This window comes from Glycine max, chromosome 17 (assembly GCF_000004515.6).
Source record: "Glycine max cultivar Williams 82 chromosome 17, Glycine_max_v4.0, whole genome shotgun sequence".
Classification (NCBI taxonomy): Eukaryota; Viridiplantae; Streptophyta; class Magnoliopsida; order Fabales; family Fabaceae; genus Glycine; species Glycine max.
The window spans coordinates 25,291,792-25,304,868 of NC_038253.2; the positions used below are offsets into that span (position 1 = coordinate 25,291,792).

Sequence of the window (13,077 nt, forward strand, 5' to 3'; positions counted from 1 at the left end):
CTGCGTAGCCCTTATCCTCGTTCCTCTCAGCATCGGGTCCCCATCAACCCCTCCAAGCTTCCACAATATTCAAGCAATTCAATTCCAAATATCATGAAACTACCCTCAACCAAGAAAACAAAGTAGAGGCAGAAAACTCTACCCAAAACACATTCAAATACCACAACTTTCCTTACTCATATACCCCAGTAACATTCTCTTTGTTCCGATTCGTTAACCGTTGGATCGCCTTGAAACTTTTACTGGAGGTTCCTAGTACATAAATATACATTTTGACCGTTGGGATTTGCTAAAAAATGTCTGGAACCCGATATGTACTACTCTTCCCATGAGTAGCAATGCCAACCATTTTTCTGCACTATGTTACAAAAAAAAAACTGTTGCACAATTCAACAGCATTTTTTTGCATAATAGGGCAGATTTCGAAATCCAACTTGCCCACATCCAATTTTGCTCAAATTGGATCCTACAAGTCCTAAATCATGTATAAGTCATATTTAAACCAAAAGCAAGCTTCAGATCAAGGTAAATCAAAATCTAGGTATCCAAAACCCATCAATTGAGTGAATTTTCAAGGTTTGAGAAGTGAAAATGAGAATGGGGTAATTTTGGGGTAAACTCTCATCTCAAACAAGTCTATAACATTAATTTAGACTTGCTCAAACTGGTTTTAAGGTGAAAACCCCAGCCATTCAAAATTTGACCTCTCAACACCCAATTTACCCTAGAAATGGCTCTCCTTTTTCACATTTGTCACTTATTTTTCTCATTTGCTCTGCCCAAGCTTTCCTACAAGTCCTAATTGAAATTTTAAACTAGGATCAACCCACTTTAAACTCCAATTTCCACTAACCCCAAATTGGGCTTTTCAAAACCCTCAAAATCTCACATTTTTCCACTCACACCACTACCATTCTCACATTTAACCCTAAGTTAACTCTCCCCATCATCTCTACCAGTTTTCTATCAACAATTTCAGCATACAAATATCACAAAGAATCATCATAAAACCCTAAAACAGAATGGGTATCTTTACTCACATCAAACATGTCAAGTTTAGCATGATTTCAACAAATTCCTTCACAAATAATTACTCTAAGGCAATAACCTAGTAGAACTACCCACCCATACCTGAAATTTGAAGCCCCACAACGTAGAGGTGTGCTTCACGACTCCGAAAATGGCTTCTCCTTGCAATTTGGAGTAGAAATGATGAGCAATTTTGGAGCTTCAATGGAGGCTTCAATGGTTGAGAAAAAAGAAGAGAAGAGCAACGTGGGAAGAGGGAGGAAAAGCTTTCTGAAATCTGCTGAAAAAGGAGAGAGAGAATTTGGCTTTTATTTTAAAAAAAGATTTTCTCTTTCCTTTTTCTAAAAGCAATGCCACATGTCTCATTTTGAGTGGAGCAAAAGGGTCCACTTTTTTTCTCTTGATGTGACTTCATACTCAGCCACAAGGAGAGAAAAATTTGACCTTTTGGATGCTAAAATTTTGCCTCGGTTTGCATCCCGCCTCTCTGGTTCTAGTTCCTCGCGTTTCTCTGCACCCGTCGGGGTTCGTTTTCGAAAGTAGGCAATATATATATCAAAACTCTCAGAATGAGACCCTGAGTGTGGTTCAGAGGTTGGTTTTGTTAAATTTTTAGTTGCACGCAAAACAATAATTTTAGACTAATTAATTGTGAATTAATCTATAACTGTCCAGTTATGGATTACTTTTCGTTAATTAGTCTAACCCGCGTACCTTTCTCCCAATGTACATACTTCTACCAAGAATATATATATATATATATATATATATATATATATATATATATATATATATATATATATAGACACACACACACACACACACTGAATAATACATATATATATATATCATTATTTAAAATGTAACACTTACAAAATTCCGGGTAGAAATTCTAGGATGTGACATTGGAATTACACTAAGCCAGACATCTCACTCTAAGCCCAATTTCTCCTCGGGTTGGAATTACAGGAAGCCAGGCACTCGTGCTAAGCCTAATTGTTGGAATTGTGCTTGGAGAGTTGGGGAAGCTAAGCGGGTTGTTCAATAATCTTCAATGTGCTCTAATTCAGCCTCTTGTGATCTTTTCCTTCCTTGCCTTTGATGAGTAGTCCATCCTTGATCCTATTGGCCATCTCTTCTTATAGAAACTTGGCTTTGAACCTTGTCATTGGACCCTTCAACTCATGAAGTACTTCTAGGTTCTTATGCTCTTTGGATAACCCTCTATCAGATTACTCCAAAGTCTTCCAACTATTGTTTCATCAAGAGACTTTGAGCAAAACAAATTCCAATTGCAATGTATCCTACTTATGTAGTGGATAGTGCTACACAAGCTTGTTTCTTATAGTTTCAAGATACAAGAGAGCTTCCTAAGAGATGGCATGTCTCACTTGTGCATTTCCTATCTAGCTTGCATCTTGCAAAGTCAGAATCTGAAAAGCCAATTAGATTTAAGGAGGTACCTTTGGGATACCATAAACCAACATTGGTCGTGCCCTTAAGGTACTTAATGATCCTTTTAAACTGATTTAATTCTTCATGCACAGCCAGCAACCAATGCTCATCATACAAAGCTTCATCTATGTTTCTTGGTTCAATTCTGAGAAACAAAAGCCATGTTATTGCATAAAATCTTGAGTCTAAAGCGAGTAGATACTCCCTTTGATATTTCGCTAATAATGTTGTCCAAGGAGAGGTCTCTTTGAGTTCTCCATTCTCTTGGGAGGTCTTTAGGAGGTGTGGCAGTGATTTCTTTGCTTTGTTCAAGCTCTTCAACTTTGGTTTCATCTTCAAGTGCATTATCCTTATCCTAAAGCCTGCATCTTCATCTTCTAAAGAATTTTCTTGAACAATGGAGTTAGTTTCATCACACACAACATGTATAGATTCTTCCACACACAAAGTTCTCCTATTAAACACTTTATATGATTTGTTGCAATGAATAACCAAGAAAAGTAGCCTTATTAGCTTTTGCATCAAGTTTGCCAAGAGATTGTTTTCCATTATTTAAAACAAAACATTTACATCCAAAAACTCTTAAACGAGATATATTTGGTTTTCTTCCTTTGTAAAGTTCATAAGGAGTTTTCCTTAGAATAGGTCTTATAAGAACCTTATTTAAAGTATAGCAAATAGTACTCATAACATCAGCTCATAAGTACTTTGGTAGCTTTGTTTCATTTAGAAGAGTTCTAGCTCCTTCTTCAAGGGATCTATCTTTCCTTTCCACAACACCATTTTATTGAGGTTTGTGGTGAATTCCATTTTCTCCACAAAATTTTTCAAAATAATCATTTTATAATTCACCTCCATGATCACTTCTAATTGAAACAATATTAAGACATTTCTCATTTTTGAATAACCTTGGCAAATTTGCGAAAAGCTTCATTTTTTGTTTTCAAAAACAAAGTCCAAGTGAACATTGAATAATCATCTACAATTACTAAACCATAGTAGTTGCCACCTAAACTCATAGTTCTTAAAGGTCCAAATAAATCTATGTGAAGCAGTTCAAGGGGTTTTGAAGTATATACAACATTTTTACTTTGAAAAGAGTTTTTAACTTGTTTCCTTTTTTTTACATGTTCACATAATTTATTTTTCTCAAACTTGAGTTTTGGAATACCAATCACTAAGTCCTTTTTAACTAGATGATTGAGATGATGCATGTTCGTATGTGCAGCCCTACGATGCCATAACCAAGAATCATCAATCTCACTTGCCAAGCAACTAAGTTCATGAAATGATGCATGTTCAATATTCAACATGTAGATGTTACCTATTCTTTTACCTATGTGAACAACCTCACCAAATATAGCTTCACAAATGAGACAACAATTCTTGTTGAATTTAACTTTGAAGCCTTTGTCACATAGTTGACTTGTGCTCAAGAGATTGTGCTTAAGTCCATTAACATATAGAACATTTTTTTATTTGAGTCTTGTACTGATTTCCAATGTTTCCATCTCCCATAATTCTTCCCTTATTGTTGTCTCCAAAAGTGACATATCCTCCTTCCTTTGACACAAAGTCAGTAAGTCTAGACTTGTCACCCGTCATGTGCCTAGAGTAGCCACTATCCAAGTACCATAGTGAGTCTCTTGCTTTTAGGCACACCTACAAGACAAAATCAATTAGAGAGAGGTGGTATTCAATTGAGGTTGGGTCCAATGGGGTTAATTTCCATAATTAAATCTTCATAGTGATCCTTTTTGAACTTTTCAAATTCAATTTGCAAAGATTTGTAATCATCCATATTAAGAGAAGTAAAAGCACAAACACAACAAATAGCTTCATAGCTTAAAACAAGTTTTTCATTTTCTTGTCTCAATTTATCTAGCTCACTTTGTGTTGAAGCCAATTTAGTGATATGCAATTTTCGATCACTTTTCAGCTTATTGTTCGAAACAGCAAGCCTTTGTGCTTCTTCATGCATTTCATTAAATGCTTCCAAAACTTCTCCAAATTCAGAATTTACCTTAGTTTTTTCAATGGTTGACGAGTCATCCATCGAATTTTTCATCAAGCACACATTTGTAACTTCTTCTTCACTAGAAGAGTCAGAGTATGTGGATGCATTGTCTTCCCAAGCAATGCAGGCCTTTTTCTATTTTCTATCCTTCTTTCTTTTCTTTTCAGCAAGTTGTTTTCTAAGGTAGATAGGACATTCAGATTTGATGTGACCTTGCTTCCCACATTTGAAGCATGTGAAGGTGTTGTTGTTGTTGTTTTCTATCTTCTTTGAAGGTTTAGAGAATTTTTTGTCTTTGGATGTTTTGAGAAATTTTCCAAACTTCTTCACCATCAAGCTTAAATTCTCTGCATCTTCGTCATCACTAGAGCTTTCTTTGCAATCTTCCTTTAAAGAACTAACTTTGAGTGCAATTTCTTTTCTTTTCTTTTTTGTTTCTTCTGCATGAGATTTTTGAATCAACTCATTTTCATATGCAAGCAATTTTCTGAAGAGAGCTTCCAATGACATTGATGCTAAGTCCTTGGATTCCTTGATCGATGTGATCTTTAGTTCCCAAGTTCTTGTAAGACAGTGGAGGATTTTGATATTTATCTCATCATCTTCAAACGTTTTTTCAAGACCAAGAAGGTGATTCACAATATGGGTGAATCTTGTTTGAAGTTCCAAAATGGTTTCTCCATTCTTCATTCAGAAAGCTTCATATTTGGATACAAGAGTGTGTTTTCTTGCTCTTCTTACATCCACAATGTATTTATGAATGACTTCAAGCATTTTCCATATTTCCTTTGCACTTTTGCACCTTGCTGTATGAAAAAAAATCATCAAAAGATAAACCAGAAGTTAAAATGATTTTAACTTTTTGATCATCTTGCACTTTTCTTTTCACATCATCTTTCATCTCATCCCATTCTCTAGGCACCAATTCACCATTCATTTCTTTAGTTGGTATAAAATGTCCTTTAACAATAGCATTCCATGCACCAGGATCAATTGATTGAATAAAGATTTCCATTCTTTTTTGCCAAATCGAAAAATGTTCTCCCTCAAACAATGAAGGCGGTTGAGGGATGTACCTTCTTAAAAAGTGATTTGTTTAGAGCCCATTTTAGAAAAACTGTGATCTTGAAAAAAAGATGATGAAACTCACCAACCAAGAGGGGGGGTGAATTGGTTCTAAATCAAATCAAACAAAAAAATAGAGTTTTGAAAAAATTTCTTTTCCAAGGATCGTGTCACAAAATTTTGTTAAAACCAATATTTAATTATCACCCTTAACCCAAAATCCTTTTGTTAAAGTTCTTATTCAAAAAGATATTTTCTTTAACCTTCAACAAATTGATCAAGAATACAATGAGAAAGAAATATAAGATCAAGAGAAGATGTACACCAGTTTTTATACTGGTTCACTTTTTATCTCTAGAGAAGTTATTCCAGTTATCTAATCCAAACCGAATTAGATTTTCACTATGCATATAGAATTCTTACAAGCATTCACAATCAATCTTAGTTCCCACTCCAAAAAAAGAGACTAAGGTACTCAACCCTAGGATCCTTTGTGAATAAGAGCCTAAGAGAAACATACCCTTAGCCCAAACTAGAAAAACCTATTCTAGCATGCCTTCAGAAATTCATGCATATGCTAACATGTAAAACACAAGAAAAACTTGAGTCAAAGGGAGGAACAACCTGATCAATCACACGGAAGAACCTTTACTTTAGTGAAAGAGTCTCTTCTTGATCTCACAAGTAATTCACAACTCACTTTTTACCATGAGAACTTCAGAAAAAACAAAGTATAGAAGTTGTGAGTCGCACACTTATTCTAAGCACTTTTTTTTCTCTCTCTATGCATAATTATATCAAACACAACTTAGAGATTTCTAGAATCATAAGACTCAATTCTTTGGTTCCCAAAACCAGTGTAGATTTCATATTCTTCAAAGGGTCTATGAGCTCATATTCTATGCAATGGCGTCTCACTGTCTTCCCCATCATAGATGGAGGTATCCAAAATCTTTTTTCCATCCCAGATGGGAGTATCTATAAATAAATATCATTCTCATCCCAGATGGAGACATGTAACATTATAATCTTATAATAAAATATACATCATTATCCCTTCTCAAAAGGTGATGATCAACTCACAAATTGCATTGAAAGAATTTCTCCGCTTTCTTTATTTTTTTTTATGTTCTTGAGCAACCCAACTAATACCCAGAGAGACCATTTATGTGTATGATTCTAAGAGAATGAATTGTTTACCCTTATATAAGAATCATATGTAATTTAAAATTTGTTTAACCGATCTCTCTTTATCTATTATTCTTTTATCTTTAATTATAATTATCTTTAACCAATCTAATATATTATTATATTAACATCTTTTAAAAATAAATAAAAAATAACAATGTAATATATTAAAATAACTTAATCTATCTTTTCATGTGCTAAAAGATATATTTAGATACTTTTATTAAAATAATTATTAGATTATTTTTTAAATGTTACCGTAAACATGTTTTATAATCACAATATTAAAATTAATATATTAATTTGGATTAATCTATAAAAATGATACATCAAATAGTTAAACTAAAATCAATTTTAATAATTTTTTAAAATGGATTTAACGTATGTGATGATATGATTACACGAATATCATGTAAATATATATCTTATAAATCCGCCCACTTAGGTATGACCCACTACTAAATTAATGTATGAGATTATACTATCTCTAGTCTGTTGCTTGCAAGCTAGTGCTATAAATCTTTTCCTTTTTCAACAATTAATATATATTTTATAACATTAAACTAATGTTACCTTATCACTTGAACCTAGTTTAAGCAATTGGACTAAAAAATAATTTTATTAAGGATATCAACTTAATTATTAGCATCATTTTAATTAATAGATAGAAAGAAAAAGCATTGCAACATTTAATCATGTCAAAACTATTCACCATGTATGCTTTTTATTCACAACCCAAGAAGCTATATAGAAACTACTCACCGGAAAGCTCATTACAGTAGTGGGCAAAGCACACATGCACACTAATTTTTTATTATTATTAAAATGAGAAAAAGATCTACTTCAACTCTCACTCCCAGATATATATAATTAATAATTAATACTCCATGATTATTACATTACATTACATTATTTCATACAAAATCCCTATTAATTTCATTGGCATCCACCTTTCCCTTCCCACTAGTGAACACAAAGTCAAGATTGTAGAGCACTGGGACCATAGTGAGGGAGCATAGGAACACCAACACAGGGCCAAAGATCCAAAGCAACAGTGGCAATCCAGCATAGAAGAGCCTGTTTCCCACAGTGTTGAGGATGAAGCCTTTCTCCAAGATTTCCTTTATGTACTGTGGGGTCACCAGGGACATGGGGTCCTGAGGGGTGTTGATTAGGATGTTCACTTGATTTATGAACCTTATGGAGAGAGAGTGGCAGAAGAATGAGAAGAGGAAAATGGTGAGGAGTGTGACATATTTGAGGGCCACCATGAACTCCCCATGCGCCCCATACACTGCATCATTGAGTGGCTTCTTCACACTGTAGGTGCTGCTTATCACTGCTGCTAGGCCTGAGCATAGGAGGATGGAGGTTGTGGCCATTAGGGTAGCACCCATGATTGTGTTCCTTAGTGATTGAACAGCCAGAATGTTTTTCTTGTCATTGTCCTGCCATAAAGATCATCATAAATATCTCAGTTACCTTGTAAGAGGATAAATAATATTATAGACACGGACAATATAAATAATTTTTATAGGATCATTTAAATCAAAATTTAACATATATCATAAGTCTTTTAACTTTTACTTAGTTATATAGCTTAAAAATTATAACAATAATGATATCTGATTGTTAATAGTATAATTTTTTAGGCAAATACTAACTATTTTTTGAAGAACAGAACGTACACCAGCAAAGGAAGTAAAAAAGTATTTTAATTTATTGGAATTCAGCAAAACTTTAGGCAAATGCTAAATTTCTAGAGTGCTAACTACTTTGGCTCTTATTTCATGAACCGCATAACTATTAGTTGAAAACAAAGATATCAATTATAGAAGATAATGTAAAGAGAAATGTTATTAACATACTTAATAATATATATTTTACATCTTTTCTATTATTAGGTAAAATATATGTGATCATGTTAAATAAATATAATTTCATTCTGTTTTTAACGACTCTTATTATTATTTAATAAAATTACTTAGTTTTTATGTATTAATAAAACATGGTGTACCTAGAGTTATTGTTCCGAAAATGATAACCATGCTTTGGTGTTGGATTAATTTTATTTGTATACTATTTTTTACAACTTTTTATAATTAAAATAAAAGTAAGAAGAGAAAAATAGAAAAATATTACATAAAATAAGTGTTATAGACATTTATAAAAATAAAATAAAATAATACAACTCTCGTTAATGCTTACAAAGACACACAGCCTATTTACTGCTTAGGAATGATGGGAAGACACGCCGAATGTTCTTGTTGGGCAACGTACATATGACAGATTTGGTTTGGGTAAATAAGATAAGATAAGATAAAGGATTTGTTTTCGTATTCTTGGGGGAAAAAGATTTGTTTTCGTATCATGATAAGACTTGTTATTTGCATAGAGTGAAGAATGCTGCAGAAAAAAAAATAGTTAATATTTTTTCTCAAATGTTTTAAAAATTAGATCGATAATAGAATTTATGTTAGTTTGTGATTTAGAAAGCATGTTTTTTATTCGTATCGTGAGACATTGTATCGTGGGAAAACGTTTTAAGGAACAAGGAGGAAAGTAGAAAACACCGCATGTTATTCACGACTCAGCACGCACTAAATCAGAATACTGTTGATTTGTTTTCGGAGGTTGTTAAGATATATACGCTGATATGGAATTGGAACGGATTCATGTAAATTTAAATGATAAAAAACAATCAGCATAGTAATTATTGCCACAGATCTTATATAGATTTTGTGTACATAACTATTAATAAAATTCTGTAAATAAAAAAAAAAAAACAGTGATAAAATACTCGTAAGTTCTAAAAGAAAGTAATTTCTAAAATAAATTATTTTAAATAAGCACAAATTTCTTTGAATATATTAATATTATCATTAATAACGTGGGATTTGTAATGCACATAATCTAGGTCTACCTAGAAGGCACTTGATATGGATATTCACCTAATTATACCATAAAGAACATTCTGTCTTGCTTTTGTTTATGCATGCATGGTTGTTAAAATGGCATTTATCTTCCAGGAACAAGAATAAATTAAGAAAAGCTTTAATGCCTAGGAATATAGAATTAACATGCAATATCCTATTGCAAAGAGAACTTTTTAAGATGTAATTTATTCCATGTCCTTCTTATTCTTCCAGGAAATGCTATTCTATGGCTGATATGGAATTAGTACGGATTCATGTAAATTTAAATGATAAAAAACAATCTGCATAAGCATAACTAGCAACTATTGCCACAGATCTTATATAGATATTGCGTACATAACTCTTAAAAAAATTATGTAAATAAAAAAAAAACAGAGATAAAATACTCGTAAGTTGTAAAAGAAAGTAATTTATAAAATAAATTATTTTAAATCAGCACAAATTTCTTTGAATATATTAACATTATCATTAATAACGTGGGATTTGTAATGCACATTATCTAGGTCTACCTAGAAGGCACTTGATATTGATATTCAACTAATTGTACCATAAAGAACATTCTGTCTTGCTTTTGTTTATGCATGCATGGTTGTTAAAATGGCATTTATCTTCCAGGAACAAGAATAAATTAAGAAAAGCTTTAATGCCTAGGAACATAGAATTAACATGCAATATCCTATTGCGAAGAGAACTTTGTTAGATGTAATTTATTCCATGTCCTTCTTATTCTTCCAGGAAATGCTATAGCTGATATGGAATTGGTACGGAGTCATGTAAATTTAAACGATAAAAAAAATCTGCATAAGCATAACTAGCAACTATTGCCACAGATCTTATATAGATATTGTGTACATAACTCTTAATAAAATTATGTAAATAAAAAAAAAACAGTGATAAAATACTCGTAAGTTGTAAAAGAAAGTAATTTCTAAAATAAATTATTTTAAATATGCACAAGCAAATTTCTTTGAATATATTAATATTATCATCAATAACGTGGGATTTGTAATGCACATTATCTAGGTCTACCTAGAAGGCACCTAATATGGATATTCACTTAATTATACCATAAAGAACATTCTGTCTTGCTTTTGTTTATGCATGTGCATGGTTGTTTAAAATGGCATTTATCTTCCAGGAACAAGAATAAATTAAGAAAAGCTTTAATGCCTAGGAATATAGCATTAACATGCTATATCCTATTGTGAAGAGAATTTTTTTAGATGTAATTTATTCCATGTCCTTCTTATTCTTCCAGGAAATGCTATATGCATAAAATTTCTAATACAATGTTTCAGATCAGTGCTCGTCGCAGAAATTTGATACCGAAAAATATGATTCCTGAAATGCTAAAAACCAGGGTACATGGTATAAAATTAGCTAGTTGCATCATAAATTGTTCTCCTACCTTCACACCCATTATACCTAACTTTTTATTAGGATATTTTATGAATTAAAAATTTAGAGTTATAGAACATGGATCAGGCAAAAAATGTAATATAATATTAAATTTTAGAACTAGAAAAATTCGTCTTCTGTATAAAATAATTTTCTCTATTAATATTATGCAATTTAGTATAGTAATACGTTATTTTGTAAGAAAAAAAAAAGTATAGTAATACGTTATGAGTTTAGTCTCTCACACAGATGTTTCAATAATCAATCTGTTTCTTTTAAAAGATTCTTTTTGAAAGATAAACCAATCTCTTTTTTTTTGTGAATAAGTCAAACTCTTTTTAATACAGTACATCAATAGTAATTTTTTACAGTAATTATTGTGCCTTGCAGAAATGACAGTAAAACATTTACCGACAATTAAATTATGGTCAAATCCAGGATTGGTAAAAATATTACTGTACAAGTATAACTAATGTCAATAACAGCTCATTTAATGTCGGTATAAACCCCATATTGTCTATTATAAATGAACCTTATACCGACCAAGTTCATTTGCCGCAAAAATTGTGGACAAAGATATGTTTCGTGAGCACTGTTAGTTAGGACCAATTTTTTTTTCACAAAATACATGAATCAATATGGTGTACAAATGACAATTTTTAAAACAAATATTAATTTTTTTGACAGAAACAAATATTGATTAAAAAATTAAAATAATATTTAACGAAAATCAAAAGTTTGTGTATTTGTTTCGTAAAAAAGAGCATTTTTCATGTTTCATCGGCCATTTACCAATTTTGTTGTAGTGATGATAACTTGGAAAGAAAAAAAATAATAGTGATAAGAATTATATATACTCTTAGCAAGCCAAAACTAAAAACAAGAATGAAAATAAGATAGCTAGGTACCTTCATCATGGCATTAACCCAATTTCTACGGCCACTAGCATTGATGCCAATGATGGTTGTGTGTGGCTGAGTTCGAACCTTATGCCATAGCCAGAAATGGTACCCAATGCTTGTTAGAAACACCAAGGGCACCAATATAACATCCAAGTAGCACTTCCTCCATTCCATCTATAGGTTTCAAATTACAAAGCTCAAGAGAAAGATAACTATGTAGATATAGTTATTACTACTTGTTGTTCTTCCTCCTCTTGAACTCTTTTATGCTAAAGCAATTTCCGTTTAAAATGAGTGTCACTCTTTTTTCCTTAATTTCCTATTTGGCAAGAACTAACTCGATATATATGCACATCACGAGAGATGTACGTGGACTTCTTTCAAGGCGTTGTTCTAAGAATAATCAAACACCCCTACTTTATCACTATATTACAAACATTGGACTAATTTATTTTGTGGGAGTGAATGACTTTTTGCACCTTTGTCGCCTGCTTTATCACTCAATTAGTTCAACTTTAATTGTTGTTTATTACCCTTTTTTTCGTTCCACATTCTAAGTAATAATAGTGCTTTGGAATTATTTATGCACACATCAATTATATCATACATATTGTATAAATTTTTATTTCCCTTTTTTAATTAATACTGATTTCATAAATTTCCAATAGACATATATATATAAAATTGAAGCTTAAATGTACTTTTGCTTTATTTTTTAAAATTTAAAAATTGTGTCTGATTTTTATATTTTATACTTTCGTTGAGCCAATTAGATGTTTTGATTTTTTTAAGTTAAGCAAATTTAGTCCATATTAATTTTTTACACCCTCTTTAAATTCTTATTTCTGTTTAAATATTTAGAGGTTGAAATAGATTTGGGATAATTACATATTTTAAAATTATAGAAGTTAGAATTGAAGGGAAATTTAATAAAATTTGAAGGATTTTATCAAATTTAGAATTAGATTTTAAAAATAAAAATAGTTTCGATCATAATTTTTTCTTTGGGCTGGAATTTTCTTTTACCCGGTGATTTGAGTAAAAGAAGGTTTAAAAAAATAATTCATGAATAAATTATAATATCTCC

At 31.6% G+C, this 13,077-nt stretch overlaps 1 protein-coding gene across 1 annotated transcript; it reads right to left on the reverse strand.

Annotated features, from left to right (window-relative positions):
• Positions 1-7,450: 7,450 nt before the first annotated feature.
• LOC100527805 (uncharacterized) lies at positions 7,451-12,408 on the reverse strand. Its single transcript, XM_003550063.5, has 2 exons — positions 11,997-12,408; positions 7,451-8,202 (listed from the first exon to the last, which is right to left on the reverse strand). The coding sequence occupies exons 1-2, from the start codon at positions 12,162-12,164 to the stop codon at positions 7,669-7,671; spliced, it is 702 nt and encodes a 233-aa protein (XP_003550111.1). The 5' UTR covers positions 12,165-12,408; the 3' UTR covers positions 7,451-7,668.
• Between the last annotated feature and the right edge of the window lie 669 nt (positions 12,409-13,077).